We start from the raw sequence: 21,531 nt of genomic DNA, 5'->3' as shown, positions 1-21,531 counted from the left end.
CCAGAAGCATAAAATAACAGAAAATTAAATAACTGCTCTACAACAGCATTTAATCAACCTATTGGTTGCTTGGATCTGGGTAGTGAAGCAGAACAGCAGTTTTTTCTTATCTTTTCAATGAATGTTTAGCTGAAGTGAAATTCTACCTGAAGTCAGGATTAGAGATTCCCCAGCATCCTGGTTTATTGCTTGCTGGTACCTTGAGGGGAGGGGGGTGTCAACACTGCATGCTTACATCACTTCTGGTAAAACCACGAGTGAAGCGCCGGGGGTGGGGGTGGGGCAGGGGGAGAGACACGCACTGGCATTCCACACTTACATCATCTGAAAACCAGAAGCAACATGTGGATGGTAAAACCATAGAGTTTTAAAATGCTAGCTAGAACATCTAAAGACTTCACTTCCAGTTTTTCCTGGAAGTAACATCCAGCACACTAGCACAATGCAGGTGCACCCCCCACCCCCACCCCCAATTCTTCGTGAAGGTTGCTGGCTGTGTCCTAGAAATCCTAGTTAGGATCCCTGTTATTATTATATGAAGTATATGTGTGAGTATCTGCCTTTGTTGCTGTTTTCTGGATTAAATAGTGCAAAGTACCAGGAGATGTTTATTTATAGGTCATCACACACCCAAATGTGCAGCACTTCTGAACTCACAAGTTGCTCCAATGAAGGATGCAATCTTTTTTGGGGGGGTCTCTATCAGACTGCCTTTTGGTATGAACCATGGTTTTCTTCTTGCCCTGTGTGGTATCAAGGACACTGGCAAAGGTTTGTGGATAAACTAGAGCAGAGGTCGGCAAACCGCGGCTTGCGAGCTGCATGCGGCTCTTTGGCCCCTTGAGTGCGGCTCTGCCACTTGGTTTGGAGCCCCTGCTCTCACGCTCGCTCGCGCTGGCAGCCGGGCAGCGCTTGCTCTCTTTGCGCCGGAGCTGGCGCGCCTGAGAGAGAGAAAGTAGAATCCTCCCCGGCATTTTCCCTCTCTCCCCCTCTTATCCTCCCAGGCCGTGAGGTCCCGCCCCACCCCAACTCCCTTCCTAGAAGTTCCCCCCAAGTCTTTGGGAGGCGAAAGCCTCTGCCTTTGGCTCGGCCCAGGTTGACGATCGTGGAGCGTGGCAGTTCTGGCTCCGGGCCCGCCCGCCGATCAGCTGTTGGGTGGGGCGGTTTCCCTCCGCCCGCACACTCACTTTGGTGCCTGCCGGGCCCTGCTCCGTTCCTGTCGCTGTGGCGGGCCGTCGCGCCTTCGGGGGAACAGCGGGTCCTGGCCATGCCAGCCCCCCCCCCCGGGAGGCCGCTGGCCTGGGGCGTCTCCGCCTTGGGCTTGGAGCCGGTCCCCTCCGAATGCTCCTGGCGTGCCTCCGTCACCAGGGAGAGGCCGGTGCCAGGTGCCTTCGCGCCGAGCCCGTCCATCTCCCAGCCAAGTTCCAGCCGCTGCGCCTCCTCCCCGGACTCGTCGCTCCGGCCCCCCCTCGGCATTCTCGGGGGATTCCAGTAAGTGGGGTTCTGCTTCAGCGGAGGGGGCGGGGTTTAGTCCCGAGGTTCGATGCCAGGCATCGGCCTCGGGACACATTCCCAATGAAAATTCACACAAAGCCAGCCATTCCAGGTCAAATCCCTTCAAGACTTGAAACAATATGCCCATATATACATGACCAGAACTCTTCCCTTACTAAAACATTATCTACCACTTGACGTGGGGGGGAGGAGAAGGGAACCAGAATTCCATCCAAAGAACACAGCCACAAAACAGCTTTGATTCTCCCAAAGCAGATGAGGGGTTAAAGCAGAAAACTAAAATAGTGCTAACAGCAGCAATTTGTTAAACTGTGATTTATTAAAAAAAATGATTTAATTTTATGGATACCTTACTTACAATTTAATTTTTATCAATAAGATCATTATTAAGTATGATATCAAGTTTTATTCAGTGTACCTATAGTTTAATTTAGACTTAAAACTTTAATTAAAGTTTATTAAGTTAATAAACAGTGCACCTACCTATATAGTTTAAGAAATTTGGCTCTCAAAAGAAATCTCAATCGTTGTACTGTTGATATTTGGCTTTTTTGACTAATGAGTTTGCCGACCCCTGAACTAGAGTTATGGTATTGATTATGTGGAAACAGGTCAAAGAAAGGGGAGGTATGACAGAAAGAAGCAAGTGAAAATGAGGCAGCAGAAAAACCGAGATGCCTAAATCTCTATTCGTTTCTCTGCAAAATGATATAAGACTGCATATTTTCACATAAAGAAACAACAGGTATACAGACAGAAACAATGTTGTGCCGAGACAAGAGCTTTGAGAATGGGAACTGATTGCTACTTTGTTTTAATAAGCAGTTATAAACCATGACAGACAAAGCATTTAATTATGTCTTTTGAAATCTTCATTAAAACATCAAAGAGGGGATGAACACTTATCGGTGACCTGAAACCAAAGACTGGCTCTGCACAAAAATGCACAAGTCTGTCTGAAAGAGTCTGAGAGCAGTATGTAGAATGTGGTGTGGAATCTAGTGCCGCCTGCCACCAAGGCTGGAAAATAGCTCAATTTTGTAGGTGTCACCATGACCAGGCAGCTGAATCACTTCTAATTAGGACCAATACTTTAAAAAAAAAAATGAAAGATGCATTCTTCACTAACAGAATTATCAGATGATGCTGAGCTGGTAAGAAAAGCAAATGCTTCTGAAAAGAGATCAATCATAACAGTGAGATAATAGGTCTTGAGAAAACACTACATGTGTTTCTGGAAAGAGAAACAGTCCTGCCGGCTATAATTAGACAACAATTTGAAATGTAGAATGGAATTAAAACCTTTTACTTAATCAAACCATAAATCATGTCCCATAAACCCCAAATTTGGATTTGATTATCAGAGAATAAAGTAAAACAGATTATATTAGATATATTTGTGCATGCTTTAAAAAAATCAGAATTCTCAAGATGCTGCTAAGCATCTTTAGCAATTAAATACTGCTGAGGTTTTAGTGTGAACACAAGAATCAAATGTATAAAGAACCAGCTGTTACAGATGCTTACTTTTAGGGAAAGAACACAACAAACACAAACCTCTTCTAAAATATTTGCTTCAAACATCAGCATAACAGATCTGACAATAAGTATTTCATCAGGAATAAACTGAAATCCAAATATAAACATCTAAAAAAACAGCAGACTCCCCTTCACAAAACACCTTTCAGAGTAGTCTCCCTCTGCCCCTTGCCAAAACTCAGCGAATCAGGATTGTGGGCTTTGCTCTCACTTGTTTCCCCCCCATCACTTTGAAAACAATGTCACACGATCCACATTAAAGCGAAGTACAGCTTTAAACTACAGTAATCTGCCTCTATCTGTTCGTTCTAAATAAAGCCACAAAACAGCTTAAATTAATGCCAGGGATACAGCTGAAATCCTCAGCAATATAGAAAGTTTTAAAATATAGCTTTGTACCAAGACAACAAACAAACCCTATCTGTGATTGGGAGGGAGATGAGGTATTACAACAATGTCAGGTTCAAGAAGGGGCCAAAGACTAGACAGAAATACAACTGCAATTTGGAACAAGGAACCCAAACCTGGGGGAAAGTAGGGCTTCGTTGAGAAGATTCAGATTACAAAATGCCTCCAGAGTGGTAAATGAAAAAAAATTAATTACTTTTAGGAATAAAACAACCAAAAGTAAGCACATCTGTATCCTTAATGACTGCAGAACATCTGGACAGTTCCAATTTCTCTGATTCAAGCCCTTGAAGAAGCTTTTTAAAAAACTGGTTCTTAGTGTCACATCCTAGAACCAGAAAACCAGAAAGCTGAAGGCATGAACCCAGTATATGAAAATCCTACAGGATTTTAAATTTTCTTCTCTATAAATTTATGGGATCAAGTTACCACATAGTACTAGACCCGCATCAAATCTGTTTTCTGTAACTGTTTTCTGTAAATCAGGGAGGACTTGGGTTACAGTTCAACTTCCTCTTGCCTTAAACTACACAGAGCTACTGGGCATTAATCAGAACTAGTTCATTGTGCCCAGGATAACACTGGACTAATAGCATCAAATTAAAGCATGGGAAAGTAGGTAGCATACCAGTCAACTTTTTCTCTTAAAGCTGAAAATAGTTATGCTGCTGTGGAATATATGCTGAATGTTCAGAAGCAAGCTTCAGCACATAGAATTTTCCCACAGATAGTTAAACAACGAATGTAACAACAACTACAAACATTCCCATGCATGTCCATATGTTTTTCACATCCTAATAACTGCAAGTTCACAGAACAATACAAGACAGGCCAGTTTCAGAGAGAGGGAAAATGTGCTGGAATTGGTTTTACTCTCACTGTTCACACAGGTTAAATAAATGGATGTTTTAAAAGCATATGTTTAGAAATGGAAGTATATCTTCATAGGTACGTACAATGCTATTATCTATTAACCCTGCAAAATTCTAATAAAGGGAAAAATCACTTTGTGTAAAAAGCAAGCTGCATTCTAAAAAAATTTCAAGGCTACATATAACATTTATTCTCTCATAAATGACGAGCACATCTTCCCACCTAACATGAACTACAGAGGTAATAAAACAGAAATAATTTTGTCTAAGTGGTGGATACCATAATTTTAGTATATAACGTGCAGTAGAGACCTGAAATGACAAAAACAACAACAACACATAGCCCTGCACTGGCAATTGAAAGAAAACATTCCAGATTGGAAGCACTCTACCCAACATTCAGGAATGCAGGTACAATGTTCTTGCAATGCCTGTAACACTTGGGGAATGGGGCTACTAATGCAGCCAGCACTGCTTTTCCCCACCCCCACCCCCACAGGTGATCAACACTGTCACATATCACAAAGTCAAGCATATGTTCAGTAGGGTGGCAGAACTGTAGCACCAAGCACATAGCCTTTAGCTCCATACCAAGACTTCCAGATTACAGCTGCTAACCAGTAATGCCATTTAGGGTTGCCATCCCACCCACCCCCAAGTCACACATCATTATTGTTCAGGCCAATGCATTAGCTCTACACACTGAGTAGCAGCTGTTGAAAACAATTAAATCAGTTGTGCTGGCCAATGGCCATAACAATAAATGTAAATTAAATCAGCTCAGGTACTATATCTGCACGGCAAAGGCACAAATTCCTTTTCTTAAAGGAAAGGGGGGAGGGTGCTTTGCGTGAGTACCACTGCTTAAGTCACTATGTAATCACAACAAACACTATAAAAATACACTGCAATATTTCAATTCCATTCTAAATATGTCATGACTTAAATGGCTTAGCTTGCCCTATCTGTCTGTGTGTGTGTTAAGTGCCGTCAAGTCGCTTCCGACTCATGGCGACCCTATGAATGAAAGTCCTCCAAAATGTCCTATCTTTGACAGCCTTGCTCAGATCTTGCAAATTGAAGGCTGTGGCTTCCTTTATTGAGTCAATCCATCTCTTGTTGGGTCTTCCTCTTTTCCTGCTGCCCTCAACTTTTCCTATCATGACGGTCTTTTCCTATCTGTCTGGGCTCCCATTAACTTAGCTTCTGAGATCTGATAGGGCAAGCTAAGCCATTTAAGTCATGACAGATTCAGATTCAGACACCTTTATTGGCATAGAAAGGACACTGATATAAAATAACAATGGTACAAAGATATATAATAAACACTCCATCCTACAAACATAACAATACATATATCCAACAGGTGGAGGTCATGGCATATTTAGGATGGAATTGAAATATTGAATGTATTTTTACAGTGTTTGTTGTGATTACTTTTTTATATTACATAGTGACTAAAGCAGTGGTACTCACACAAAGCACCCTCCCCCCTTTCCCGTGGCGCAGAGTGGTAAGCTGCAGTATTGCAGTCCAAGCTCTGCTCACGACCTGAGTTCGATCCCAACGGAAGTTGGTTTCAGGTAGCCGGCTCAAGATTGACTCAGCCTTCCTTCCGAGGTCGGTAAAATGAGTACCCAGCTCGCTGGGGGTAAAGGGAAGATGACTGGGGAAGGCACTGGCCAACCACCCCGTAAACAAAGTCTGCCTAGGAAACATCGGGATGTGACGTCACCCCGTGGGTCAGGAATGACCCGGTGCTTGCACAGGGAACCTTTACCTTTTTTAAATGGCTTAGCTTGCCCTATCAGATCTCAGAAGCTAAGTTAATGGGAGCCCACCAAGGGTTGCTACACAGAGGCAGGCAATGGCAAACTATGTCTGTTTGTCTCTTGCCTCAAAAAACCCACGGGGTCACCATGGGTCAGCTGCAACTAGACAGCACTTTCCACCACCACCGTTCCCCGGTCTCCACCATCTTAGAAATCTGGAACAGAGTTCCTGCCAATAACTTGGAAGGAAGCTCCATTAATTTCACTGATTTTCAGTGCAACTTACTCCCAACAAATTGCTATTTTGAAATCAACAATAGGGCTGCAATCCTAAGAACGCTTTCCGGGGATTAAGCCCAATGAATAAAATATGACTTACTTCTGAGTACCCTTGCTTAGGATTTCTCACTAACTATAGCATTGTGAACTGAACATTTGGGCATCTTGTTAATGTTTCTCATAATTTCATTAAGGTAAAACTGTAGTTTTACTGCATTTGATTCATGTTACCTGGAAGTGATAGTTTTAAGGTGTATGTATGTTATTTCATCTGTTTTGGCAAGAAGTTTTTATATTTTGATTTATAAAGAGGCCATTTTTAAATTGATTTGTAATGCAGGCTTTGAGAAAAACAAACATCCCTGCTCTCTATTAACACTGAAATGACCTCCGTTTTGACTTCTATTGTTATTTCCCTGTGACATTTCCTTAGATTTTAAGATGAATAATTAATAGGAACATTATAAATTAATTTACCTAGATGCCCACCCATGGATATAACTTAGCGGCTTTCAAAAGAGCCACAAGATGGTCTGAAACAAACTGCCTTTTATTCTAAACACAGCACACAAATGGATGTGTAAGACAAAGAAAGAACAGGGTGTCACAGACTTTTAAGGTCCTTAAGGGTGACAGGTTGGTCAAAGACAAAACCACAAAGGGCTGAGGTACGACTTCTCACAGCCCCTGAGATAACCTGCACCACCAGTCCCCTTAACTAACCTGCCAGCCAAAGACCAATGGACAAAGTCTCCAGCCCTCCTTGGTCTAAAAGCAAGAAGTCAGCCCTGCAAGGTAGGACACTTGCAAACTGAGTTCCCCCCCCCAAAAAAACAAAAAAACAACAACAGTTACTCTGATAGCTGTAGCCAATAAGAGCTAAAGTACTGGATTCAGATTGAAGCCCCCAAACCCAAGAACACCACAAAGCATAAGATTTATTAAAAGAATGTACAGGGATATACAATAGATGAGCAGTGAGAATAGCCCAGGATTCCAGCGATCAGCAGCAGTGGGGTGGCAGCTGCAGCCTCTGACCTGTCTGCTGCCACCCCCTCTCTGTCTGCCAACCAGGGCAGCTGCTCCCCTTGCCTCCCCCACCCCAGATCTGGCCCTGGCTGTATTATCTGGCATTTCTGATAAATGCTGAGAACTCGTTTGGAATGGCATTCCAGTTGCCCTGCGCCACTGGCAAACCATATTTTTGTTTCATGTTCTTCTACAGGATCTAACACAGAGTTTGGGGCTCCCATGCTAATAAAAGGCTATTTTACAGGCTGAATTCATATCTATAGATCTAACTCATTCAGCTGACAGTGGAAGAAATACATGTGCTTTTAAATGTGTTTGTGTTGAATTATTTTACAATTTTAACATAGTTTGTTCTAATGTTTTGTGTGTGCCACCTTGGAGACCTTGATCAGGTATAAAGGCAGCAGAAAATGTTTAAAACAAATGTGAAGCAATTTTGCCTTGTGTAAATTTACCCTCAAATAATTCATCACACACAAAGAAGGACCAAGGAGCAATGCCTTTGATGCTAAAAAAAAAATCTTCAGATTTTCAGAATCTGATCAGAACTCCTGAATGGCAGCTCTTCTCATGTAACTACCAGTACTGGGGCATCTTGGCCATCTTCAGGTCACTAGGGTTGTGGGAAGGTAGTTGTGAATTCCCTGCATTGTGCAGGGGGTTGGACTTGATGACCCTGGTGGTCTCTTCCAACTCTATGATTCTATGATTCTACTGTACCCAGAGAAGTTGAGATGGAAAGACTGTCCTATCTTACCTCCATCCTTGAAGCTGCCACTAGCCAATTAATCTATCCTTGGTATCTGTTTTAATTGCACCCTAAATTTATTTTCATGTAGCAATTTTTTCAGTAGTTTTTTTCAGCAGCCTCATACAGTTGGGAGGTATTCTATATGCCTGCAGACAGAGAACCTCTGAGGTAGTGATTTGCCCACCACATAAAACATGATAGAGCTGAGGTATGGTTTATTTAGAAAATTTACAATGACCCACAGAAGGGAAGAAGATATGCCCAAGAAACAAATGAAGCTTCTCAAAAGGGTTGACTTATCTTTTATTGCTTCTCAGTAGCTGGCATTGCTCAGAAGTTATGAACCCTTATTCCTAGCTTTAATGGAAATGTTTTATTTTATACTCAGCAACTGTACAAGACACTTACACTATTAAAATTTGCATTGACACCATTATGTACATTAGCAATTTACAGGGCAAATCTTGCACACATAAAGCCTGTAGATCCTATTCACCTATGTTGCCAGAGTTATTTGACATTTACGCCTAAAGTACTTTAACATTATCCAGTGACACTAATAGGGCTATAAGCCTGTTCCTTTTTAGTTAATGTTTGCTGAAGCCAATATATAGCATCTCAAATTAAAGGAAAGTAGCGGGCATTTCTTGTATAAGAGTGAAAATTCCCCCCCTTCACTTTCAGTACAGGAACCACCATGTTGAATGAATTTTAGAATCAAATTGTACAGCTTCTTAACCCTCCCAATGCTTTTAAAAAATGCCATACTAATAAGATATTGGGCTTAAAGACACTCCGAGTCAGTCATATGTGTTTTTTTTAAATTGCAGATATATTTAACAATCTTTATACTTTAATAAAAAAATACTTTTCAAAATTATAGGACAGGGATACAACTCTACAAAGATTGCAGCTTGGGTCTTCAGCAATCTCCAAGGATACCCACACACTATTTCCTTCATCTGAAAGTTTCCTAGAAGAATGAATTTAAAGGGGGGGGGAGTCTGTCCCTGCAACAGCGGTGAACTAGAAACACTGGAACACGTCCTTCTTAGGTGCGGTTACTATAGGGAGGACAGGGAGAAGATTCTTGGCCCTCTTTTAAGAAAGAGCACTGGTTATCCTGAATCTGTTAGAGTTAACATCCTTCTTAAGGATTAATTTTCTCAGGTAACAATGTTAGTGGCCAGGTTTTGTAGAATAGTATTTAATTATAGGAAATCTAAATGGAAATGAAAAGTTGTAGAGTGGATTGTTTAATTTTATATTGTTGACCAGTTTTTAAAGAGAGTAATATTTTGTATAGTGTTTTAACCAAAAGGTATTGTTTTATACTGCCGGTTTGGGTAAGGCAATGTACCTGCAAACATTTTATGTTTGGTCTAAGGACCGTAAAATTGAATTAAAAATATATATATAAACTGTTATCAACACAATTAGTTGTTGTTCTGTTAAATGACTGTCTTTGCTACGTTGAGGAGCCCACAATACCTGGGATGTACAGTGCCTCATTTCCGCCCCCCATTCACTTTAATTGTGAACGGCCCTTGATTCTATTTTAATAAAATGTTCAAATTAAAAATAACTGTATAGCCATTGGCTCCACCTCACATAGGGTTGTCAGGTACACCCTGGCAATCGGCAGGGGATGGGGGAATTTACCAGCAGCAAAGTAAGGTCTAGGCCTCTGTTGCTGGCAACGCGTCAACGTAACTTCTGCTTTGCACTGGAAGTGACGAGCATCCCCACGTCACCGGCAATGTGATGACATCACTTCCAGTGAGAGCTTAGTCTCATCCCAATTAAGTGCTTTTAGGATTGCAGCTTTATTTGCTGGTAGATTGTTGCTGTCTCAGAATCATTTTAGCTGCACAAACTGGAGATAAAATGCTACCAAATTAGAACAGTTACATTACTTACCCAGATTCAATCTGCCCTCTGTTGGATTATTGAAAATGTTAGTTTATGCCCCAGAATGAGTAATTTCACAATTAACTTGCTTGCTACAAACTGTACTAAAACCTAAAAGAGTTATTCCACCTATATTTCTCCACTCGATCTTGGTTTTATAAATGTTCTTCCCCTGTGGCTAAAATTTGTCATGCTTAAATTAATCTTTAAGAACTATGCTTTTACAAAAATGTTAGACCAAAATCAGTTGAGCCACTTTTGAGTTATCCAAGGATGAAATATTATATATGCTCCTACTTTAAGAATTAAAGCACCATTTAAAAGAGAAGGCTGCTTTATTTTAGATAACTTTACATTTGTTGGGGACTTAGTCACAGGTTGTTCTTTTAAACCATAAGCATATAACAAAAATATGGCAAAAAGAAATTAAAGAAAATATAAACATTTAAAGAGAAAGAAAAATAAATATTTAATCTAAATCAATTTAAGCAAATCTTTTAAATGTTCTCCCCCTCCCCCCACAAATATCAATATTTTAAAGGGTTTTTAAAGGAATTTCCCTTTCCACCATAGGTAAAGGCATGGGACAAATAAAATTAGCTCTGGTGGTGGAAAGTGTCATCAAGTTGCAGCCAACTTATGGCAACCCTATAGGGTTTTCAAGGCAAGAGACGTTCAGGGGTGGTTTGCTATTGCCTACCTCTGCATAACAACCTTGAATTTTCTTGGTGGGCTTTGACGTTTGTGACTACTTTCCCACATCCAGCCAGGTGGTGCTCAGTATAATCCTTGACAAAGCCCTACTCAATTTACAAGCACTGCCAAGAAAAGTGAAGGGCTCTGGCTCAGGGTTAGAGCCTCTGGCTTGCATGCAGAAGGACCCAGGTTCATTCCCTGGCATCTCCAGTTAGAAGGAACACATATTAGGTCACGTGAAAGATCTCAACCTAAAACCCTGAAGAGTTGCTGCCAGTCAGTATGGACAATACTAAACTTGATGGACCAATGGTCTGACATAGTATAAGACGGCTTCATGTGTTGACCAATCAGAAAATGGGAGGCTTGTTTCCTCTAAGTAGTCTAGACCAATGATCCCCAGGTTCATGAGTGTTTTAGTACTTTGGGGATTGTGTGCTATTCTTATAGCCATCTAAGTGTCAGATCCTGGATGCTTATATGGCCTCCCCATCCTGAAAGAATATCATTTTTGGTCAGCTAAGATCCTCACAAACTTACACAGAAAAGGGGGAATTCATCCATTGCAACGAGTAACTAGCATACTGTGAAAACCCAGTAAACTTCAAAGTTGGCATAACAACAATTTATTTTACCATCAATCCCACCCTCTTTACTCACCACCCATGACTGACCAAGTTCTACCCCAATTCTACTACTGGCCCTATCTAAGGGGAAAGAGTATTTCAAATAAATCAAGAGCTGCTAGTCCTACACCACACAACAGATATCTATAAAACTCACAACTCCAGAGTTACTACTGGTATTCTGCTTACAGTAAACCACGGTCTATTAACAGGAGTCAGGCTGATTCCTATGGGGGGAGGGATAACTCCCAGAAATATGTTCCACCCACCGGTGAGTTCCCAGCTTTCCTTTAAAAAGAAAAGTATACCTCTAACCCTTTTCATTCTTATTTGCTGTGTCCTATAGGGGTGCCAGCTCTGGGTTGGGAAATTGCCAGCTCTGGCGGTTGGGAGTCTGAGGAAGGGTGGGATTTGGGGAGATGAGGGATTTCAGTGAGGTATAATGCCATACAGTCTACCTTCCAAAGAGGCCATTTTCTCCAGGTGAACATCTCTGTTGCCTGGAGATCAGTTATAATAGCGGGAGATCGCCAGCTACCACCTGGAGGTTGGCATCCCTAGTGTCCTGCAACCTTTTCTGCCTGGGCACTTTGCTTTTTTCTTGTTTCTTACTGACTTCTTTTATGTCCACAGGCGTGAGAACACTGAAAGAAAACTGGAATGCCTGGAAAGGAGGGGTTGCCTCATTTGTTTTCAATGGGAAATTTGCACTGGGCATAGAAAGGACCACGGGACAGGGGGCAGAAAGATCAGGACTCAGAACTAGTATCTGGTTTTAATTATTAATTACAATTACAGTAACTCATCTTGCTGTAACTTACCAGTATGAAAAAAATTCATCTTCCGAGCACGCACAAAATTCCTTTTCCTCATTAATGAACAATTGCTTCTACTCTCCTGTCTCACTGTGCACAAAAATTAGGGTTAAAGGACTGAAGAGGCATAATGCAGAAGGTTTAAACCTTTTCACAACAGCTTTACTACAGAAGGCCAAAAGTTTTAGGGGGGGAAATATTATCAAGCCCATAACCACTCAGTACAGAAAAAAATATGGTCTCTGAGAGGATTTAAATAAATCCGTGCCAAGAATAATCAATTCTCTGAATGCTGATACTGCAACAACTCTGCACATGTGCAGAGTACGTCTTCCTCACTGTACAGTAACAACACTACCTACTTCCTATTTAGGGATGAGTCTCTAGATAGGAGCAAGTGATTTCCAACAGTGTTTTGAATCCTACCTCACAGTCTTAAAAGATTTGAAGAAAAGATGTGGATAAGTAAATCAATGAAAGACTCCAAGCGTGGATGTAAGCCTGTAAGCATCTGCCCTTAACTTGCACATACGATCAAAGTGACTTTGCACTCCTTCTGCTTATATGATCCAGAAATGGTCTCTTCTTGTAAACCATCAGTTCCTACTTACCTTTTAATCTAGCAGAAGCTTTTTTTAAAAAAACCAATAAGTAGAGGAAGCCTATTTTTCAGGTTTCAAAAATGTACAGCCCAGCATGGTAACAAAGAACAGAAAGCTTTATTTGATATCTACTGTGTCATTATTCTACTCAGTGTGGCACTAATGAAATTCACCATGATTAATAGTCTGGCCTTTTTTATTTACCATTTTTATTTGCATAAGTAGTTCCTGATCTCTCTTTTCATCCTATTTGGAGCTTCATAACAGTTTCCAATAACCTTTATGAATTTTTTATGGTCGGTGCCTAGGGTCAGATCCTTACTTGTTTTCCAGGGAAGAGTCTCCCTGAAGGCATCTGAACACTCTTTTTGAATGAAAAGCATGGACTACAGCTGTTTACCATTTTCATTACCTCTGGCCACCTAGAGTAACATACCACTGACATGTACACACTCTAATTTATGTGCTTATAAACATTTATACACTACTAGTGTTAATCTGCGTACAAAGCTTTTTACTCTAAGGAATTGAAGCAAGGTTCGAAAATGTATTACTAAAGAAAATGTTCACAGATGAGTAAATCCGCCTCCAAATCCCATTCACTTTAACACAGGAACAGAAGACCACTTGTATGGTGCCATTCTAAAAACTAGAGTCCAGTAACGTTTGCTATGGGAATACTTTTGAAAATGACATCTCTGTTTTCAATTTCTCACTCTTCAGCTTCTAGTATTATGAGAGGGACAAAAGCTTCTCCCTGTCCACTCTCTCCAAATCATGCATAACTTTATAGACCTCTATCATGTCTCCCCTTAACCATCATTTTTTCTAAGCATTTTAACCACTCCTCATAGGGCAGTTGCTCTAGCGCCCCCATCATTTTGCTTGCTCTTTTCTGTACCTTCTTAAGCTCTGCAATATCTTTTTGTAGGTGTGGTAACTAGAACTGTACAGAGTATTCCAAGTGTGGTCTCACCATAGATTTGTATAAGGGCAGATCCTTGTCTAATTATGGCCAACATGGATTTTGCCTTTTTCACAGCAGACACACCCCTTTTTCACAGCAGACATATCTCATTTCTGGTGGTATATGCCTATTTATTTATATGTCTGAACTTCTTCTCTAATTAAAAGACCAACAGGCTCCTTTAAAATTATGTGATTTGATTTCTCTTGCTTTCTCACTATGAGAAACATAGATGATTCATGCTGATTTGCTAGGAATACTTGGCAGATCTGGCTTCAGTACCAGAAGATGTCCAAGACTCTTAAGGTCTCTTCCTGCACAATTATGAGCGTATGAAGAGATCCCTGCCCCTTGAACCCAGGCATCAGGCAGGTCAAGGATGGAAACTGTCTTTTTAAACTTTAGGTGAATAGCTAATTGACTGGAAAGGCTCCATCTGAGAATGGAGGTTCACTTTAGAAATACTATTTATTGTTGTACAAGTTTTGCACCACCACAGCAGAGCAACACTAACAAAAAATGTTCTGCCACCTTCCTCATTAATATTGGTTCTCCTTATCAGTTAACATGACTATAAACATGTTCACTTTCAACTAGTGGATCTCAAAGTCTCCGTTGTTATGGGCATTTCCAGGTATAGATAAGGGGAAAAAAATCAGTTCATCTTCTCATCATACTTGACTTTACTTAAAACAATTAACAGAAATGGGGAGGAAGTAATGTCACCAGTGATATCAAAGGAAGAAAATAAGAAAACCCCTGCAGGTCGTTGACTCACTCCATTGTCCCTGGCAGGGAAGCATGCTTCCACCCATATAACATGTCTTTGGAAACGGTCAGCATACTATCTCCTGTATGTTGTAAGTGGTGCCAGCGTGGTGTAGTGGTTAAGAGTGGTGGACTCTAATCTGGAGAATTCCCCACTCCTGCACATGAGCGGCAGACGCTAATCTGGTGAACCGGGTTGGTTTCCCCACTCCAACACATGAAGCCAGCTGGGTGACCTTGGGCTAGTAACAGTCTCTCAGCCCCACCTACCTCACAGGGTGTCTGTTGTGGGGAGAGGAAGGGAAGGTGATTGTACGCTGGTTTGATTCTTTCTTAAGTGGTAGAGAAAGTTGGCATTTAAAAACCAACTCTTCTTCTGTATTCAAAACTGAACAGAAGTTCTTTCAGGGACTCATATAACAGAGTGCTGTACACTATTAAGACCATGGGAGGAAGTTGATGTCCATCTGCACACACACTGATGTCCATCTGAACACACATTGTGATGCAGCTATACATCATTCCAGTATAAAGTTGCAGTTACCGGTCAAAGAGAACAGACCGCCTATCATAGAGAGACAGGCGGTCTCCAACTACACTTGGAAACAGATTTGCAGATCAGCTCTGCTAATAGGCAAAGGGTTCTTTTTTACCTGCTCACAGAAGAACCCAACAGTTCTCCAAATTTGCAGAAATCATTACCGAGCTGGGGTAACTGTAAAAGGTAAAGGTAAAGGTCCCCTGTGCAAGCACTGGATCATTCCTGACCCATGGGGTGACGTCACATCCCGACGTTTCCAAGGCAGACTTTGTTTGCGGGGTGGTTTGCCAGTGCCTTCCCCAGTCATCTTCCCTTTACCCCCAGCAAGTTGGGTACTCATTTTACCGACCTTGGAAGGATGGAAGGCTGCGTGAACCTTGAGCCGGCTACCTGAAACCGACTTCTGTCGTGATCGAACTCAGGTCATGAGCAGAGCTTTTGACTGCAGTACTGCAGCTTAACACTCTGCGCCATGGGGCTCCTGGGGTATCTGAACACAACTCATTATACCAGCCCTGTCTTTACACTAGCCATAACTGTGTGCCCACTGTTTGCTACATGTATAGTGGTAAATCAACACTTGCTCTTCCTTTCTTTTATTATCCTAAAATATGCATCATCTTATATACATCTAGAGACTTTCCCCACCATAATGACCAAATTCTGTAAAGCAAACAGTTTTACCTGAGTTAAGTTAAATTATTACTAACACTGATGTCAAGCTAACAACACTAATGGGGGGGAGGGTTCTTAGTTGGATCCATGCTGTTACCACCAGTCCTCGAAAACTTGAAGAGAAATTCTTCAGAGCCCATTAACTGCCTTGTACTAATAACTCAATGACAGTGCTTGCCTGAATAAATCAAGCTATCTTTGGCCTGTCTGCTATTGATGGGTTTCTGCTGAGCCACACTGAGAGCTATCTTCCTCTTCTGTAAACTCAATACAGTGTTCCCCAATTAGAATGAGACAATTAGGATAAGACAATCGACTTCATAACCAGAAAAGCAGACTGCAAGACAATTCCTTTTGATCTGCCTCACTCCTACAATACATCAGCACAGAAAAGCAAGGGGAAAGTACAGGGCTCAAATATTTGTACACAGTCATTCCAGACGTAGAATCATGGAATCACAGAGTTGGAAGGGACCACCAGGGTCATCTAGTCCAACCCCCTGCACAATGCAGGAATTTCACAACTACCTCCCCACACACCCCCAGTGACCCCCTACTCCATGCCCAGAAGATGGCCAAGATGCCCTCCCTCTCATGAACAGCCTAAGTTCATAGAATCAGCATTGCTGACAGATGGCCATCTAGCCTCTGCTTAAAAACCTCCAGGGAAGGAGCACTTATCACCTCCCGAGGAAGCCTGTTCCACTGAGGAACCACTCTGTTAGAAAAATATAATGGATATATATATAACATAATATAATGGAACCGAAAATAACAGGGCTTTTTTCCCACTTGAAACATAAATGTATTTCATTTCAAAAAAAGCACTATTTTGATAAACACTCAATTGTGCTGAATGTATGCCTCAATCAGTAAACTAAATCTCAGTCAATAGTCACAGGAAGAGGCCTGTGCATGAAAGTGGGCTTTTGCACATGGGTCCCCTTCCTGGATTAGGGTCTATGAAATGCAAACTGGCGCTGCATGCATAGATCTTGTAGCTGGATAACCCCATCCAACCATCAGTTGCATACAAGGTATCCAAAACTGAATTGTGAACTGGGCAGAATGTACCTAACTGATTATCAATGAAGACCAGATACAAAAGCATGTGAGCCCCATCAGTCCTGCAAAGTGTAGACTATGTTATTCCTTTCCATTCTTTTTTGTTGTCATTGTTCATGCAGATAGGAACGAGCATCTATCCCTATCTGCAATATAGGTCCTCTGAACAGTTATTAATTGCATAATGCTGGCCAGATCACATCCTCTATTTATCATTTCTAAGATTTGTACACCTTCTGATACTCCCAATAAGACCCAGCTTGCATGTTACTATCCCCTTCCAGGCCTACTATTTTTTTTAATTAAATATGGCTCTTTCCAAACAAGAAACACAACAGATTAAATACCAGGATTTAAACCCCCCCCCCAAAAGGATATAACATAAATAAGATGGTTTCTGTAGCCCAGAATACAAGGGTATTACTTTAGCTCCAGAAAAGCTTCTTATTTGTATCAAGGAAACAACAACAACAAAAAAGCTGAGGATTACACCAGTGAAGGATCTGCTGGACAGGCAGCATAGCAAAACAAACATGTTCCATTTTTCACAGGAAGGGTGATGCTATAGCTGTGCCAATGCCAGCAACTCTGCTCAGTAACACAGGTACTCACACCTTTAGTATCACGAATGCCAGATACGGAAGGGGCACGGTAATATGCAACTGTCTACAACAGGCATTTTTCCTAGGGTTGCCAGGTCCCTCTTTGCCACCAGCAGGAGGTTTTTGGGGCGGCGCGTGAGGAGGGCAGGGTTTGGGGAGGGGAGGGACTTCAAAGCCATAGAGTCCAATTGCCAAAGCAGCCATTTTCTCCAGGTGAACTGATCTCTATCAGCTGGAGATCAGTTATAATAGCAGGTGATCTCCAGCTAGCACCTGGAGGTTGGAGAAATATGTAAACCTACGCTGAAATAGTAGAAACTAGGGAGAGGCGGCAGCGCGTGGCTCAGTGAATACAGAATGAAAATTAAGAAGAAAAGCAATGCTCTTACTAGTAAATTATGTTCATTTATATAACCAAACCTAAAAGACAAGTGTTCATTTCACACAATATGCCTCTCAGGGCTTAAGAACCAAAAGAAAAAAACAAAGAAAGCAAAAATATGCTAAACATTCATTGCAGCCAATAGGGCTAATACTATTTACACAGGCAAGGTAATATTTACACAGGCAAGGTGGAAATTCCAGAATGGTAAATTACATATGATCACGAAGAAGGTCAAAAGCAAAAGTTCAAAGTCAATTGCAAGGTTGGGTAGCAAAGTTGGGTAGCAAAGACGCATTTCGAATATGTTCATAGGTTTGCTGAACCAACGATATTTAAGAAGACCATCACAAATAAATTAATCCCATTCGGGTGCTGTGTGCATCTAAAATTGATAACAATAAGCAACATGACTATCCTGAAATCAAAACCCGAGTTGAGAGAATACATACATCACCACATTCAAGGTAAGTTTAAAAAGCATGAAACTGACATAGTTAGCTTACCCACTGCTTCAAGGTAGCAGAAACCGCACCGGGAGGATTTCACAGAGTTCCAAACTTTTCTAAAATATGACAGAGCATGATCAATGTGACTACAGTGGGTGCAGGATCGCCCTTAATCTTTTTGTAGAAGGAAGGATCAGAGAGTTGACGGTAATTCTCCTGATGATAAGATGTTTTGTCCAAAATCACCAAACCCCCACCCTTATCAGCTGGCCGAAGAATCAAGAATTCATCCTGCCCCAGGATGTGATGATGGCTGCCAACTTGGAAGGTTTTAAGAGGAGAGTGGACATGTTCATGGAGAATAGGGCTATCTATGGCTACTAGTCAAAATGGATTCTAGTGTTGATGCATACCTATTCTGTCCAGTATCAGAGAAGCAAGCCTATTATGATAGATGCTGTGGAACAGTCATCTTGTTTGTGGGCTTCTTAGAGGCACCTGGTTGGCTAGAGGCACTGTATGAACAGACTGCTGGACTTGATGGGTCTTGGTCTGATCCAGCATGGCTTTTCTTATGTTCTTACAGAACAACTGATTCTAGAATTTCAGGGCTAAAATGTGTTTTAATGTCTGTTTAGAAAGTAGAATATAAGCTATGTAACTTTTTGACTGAAGTGCTTCCTTAAGGGATGGGAACACTATCAAAAGATAAGAAACCAAAGATGCTATGCTGAAGACAACATCCATAATCAGCACCAAAGGCTAGGATACACAGTAGCTTTGATAGAAGATCACAAGGAGGAAACACACCATGTCACTGTATTAAAAATGCTACTACAAGACGTAAGATGGTAACTTAAAAGCTCATCTGTTGCAAAATCCAATCCACACCACCCTGGGGCCCAACAGCACATTATTGATAAGGATCACATCCAAAGATGTATTTCAAGAAGGAAAAGAAACCATCAGTTTAACAATTCAGCATGTGCAATGTGTTTTAGTTCCTGATCTTTTTACCAAACGAATTTACCACAACTGACTGCTGCGTTGCAACTGAGGAAGCAAATAACTTCTTAAGTACAATCCATTGAAAGGACCAGAACTAACAAAATTTAGCACTGTCCTCTATTCTTCCTGCTGAAGCAGTTTCAATACAATCCTGTTTTACTCAGGAAACACACTTTAAAGAGCACAAGACCTCCTGCCAGTTGATTCCTGTAATCAGTTTGGTCCTAATGGAATCCAAGGCATGTTGTCTAGTAACATTAACATATCTGCTTAGAATAGTAGTGGAAACACCGAAGGACTATGTAACATTTTTACCCCAGTGCATTGATTTGATTCTCTACGTGTCTGTGAGAGACAGAGAGTACACAAACCCTTACAGTAAGAGCTCCATTCTCTAGTTCTTTATGTTACTTTGAAAAACACCACCACTGTGCCTCGAGACAGTAAAATGCACCATCCATTCCTGACCCACTTTTGTTCCCAGGTTGCACTACTGTCTTTATTTGGTTCCCACAGTGGTGTTTACCTGTGAAGCATGCACATGCAGAAGTCTTAGGATGGCAACGGGAGATCAGACAGGATCTAAAAATAGTTCAGACAACACCTTACAGCTGCAAGCCCATGGCCAGCATAAACCTCTGAGTAAACATGCACAGAACTGGGATGTAAGTTGGGAGGGAGAGATAATTGATGTTTATAATTGACTTATTTTATAGAAAACTGCTTTGAGCAGCAGGTAAAAGCAGAATAGGAATGTAGTTAATGTCTTAATTAATGTCAACAGACTTTCTTTTCACATCAAGTTTAAACACAGAAGATTCATAATCCATGCCCACATCCCAAGCATGTAAAGTTGAAATACACTTCTCTGAAATATTTTTTTAAAGACGACCAGCAAGATGCTATTCGAACGGGGGGGGGGGGGGGAGGCAGGACGGCTTTCTTTGTAGTTCAGTGGTTCTCAACCTTTTTTGCTCCATTCCCCCCTTTCGCCATTGTTCAGAATACAATTCCCCCCTTCCCAAGATAAATGTCGAATTTATTGAATGCCCCAGATTAAATTAAAAATAAATGGCAAATTTACAGATTGTACATAATCGACACGACATCACACTTTGATGAACAGTGGTCCCAATTCCCCCTCTGGAATCCTAAAATCCCCCTGGGGGGGATTCCCCCCTTGTTGAGAGCCGGACCGGATGGAAATCAATGGGTGGTTCAGATTAGACCTCAAACCTGGTGCTTTCATTAGGGGTTCGGGGGACAGGTTTTGGGTGATATTGATGGGGCACCTATTATTAATTTATTATTATTAATTTTTAAAACAAAACATAAAAAACAAACAAATACAATGAAAACATTGTCGAAGGCTTTCACGGTCAGAGTTCATCGGTCCTTGTGGGTTATCCGGGCTGTGTCACCAAGACCACGGTGACACAGCCCGGATAACCCGCAAGAACCAAAAAAAACCCACAATGAAATCAACATTAAAAAAAATACAAAAAGAAAGCGCAAAACACCGAAGGCTGTCTATCGATCCTAATTATGACATTCGCGACCGCTTGATTATAAAATTCAAAAAAGACACCCCTTCCCCCCCCACCCACCTCAAAAAGCGACCCTTCACCCGACTTCCGAAGAAGTGCCTAAACAGTATAACACAACAATATAATATGACTAAAACTAGTTTCTATGACTCGTTAATTCATGCTGTAAAATCCATTCTCGCCCCATTTTGCTTGGAGACTCCAGATTGGGGGCGGGGGGGGAAGCGCGCCTCCAGCCCAAGGCGAAACCTCCCCGTGCGCAAAAGGCGCCAAGTTCTCCTGCCCTCCGCTCCGGCCGCCCCTTACCGGCGTGGGCGAGCCGGGGCCTGGCGCTGTCCCGCAGGTAGTAGTTGAACTCCAGGCAGCGCTCGTCCTCCACCGCCCCGACGGAGCAGAGCTCGGCCAGCAGCTGCAGCGCTCGCTGGCAAACCGCGTCCTCCCTGCCGCCAGGCATCGCCCCCCAGCATCCTCGGGAGCGGAGCGCAGCTCAGGCGCGCCTCCTCGCCGGCCGCCGACGCCCCAGCGCCCGGAGAGCCGCCGGCAGGCTTGGGAGCGGCGGCCAGGGCGCCTTCTCCTCCCCCCCCGGCAGGCAGGCAGGCAGGCAGGCAGGCAGGCACAGCCCGACACCAGTTGCGCGCCGGCCGCCCACCGCGCGGCGGCCCAGCGCCTTCGCCCAGCTTCCCCACGCCGCCTCAGCGGCGCTCCCTAG

The 21,531-nt window shown here is 42.2% G+C and overlaps 1 protein-coding gene across 3 annotated transcripts in view; it reads right to left on the bottom strand.

Moving 5' to 3' along the window:
- SYT9 (synaptotagmin 9) overlaps positions 1-21,286 on the bottom strand; it is an 88,902-nt gene extending 67,616 nt beyond the window's left edge. For all 3 annotated transcript variants that reach the window (XM_056850956.1, XM_056850955.1, XM_056850957.1), the window contains exon 1: positions 21,129-21,286. In XM_056850956.1, the coding sequence (XP_056706934.1) occupies positions 21,129-21,276 (148 nt within the window). In that variant the 5' untranslated portion in view covers positions 21,277-21,286. The remainder of the gene's footprint in view (positions 1-21,128) is intronic.
- Between the last annotated feature and the right edge of the window lie 245 nt (positions 21,287-21,531).

Source organism: Euleptes europaea, chromosome 6 (genome assembly GCF_029931775.1).
Source record: "Euleptes europaea isolate rEulEur1 chromosome 6, rEulEur1.hap1, whole genome shotgun sequence".
Classification (NCBI taxonomy): Eukaryota; Metazoa; Chordata; class Lepidosauria; order Squamata; family Sphaerodactylidae; genus Euleptes; species Euleptes europaea.
The sequence above is the reverse complement of the archived record's forward strand: the minus strand, read 5'-3'. Positions and strand labels throughout refer to the sequence as shown.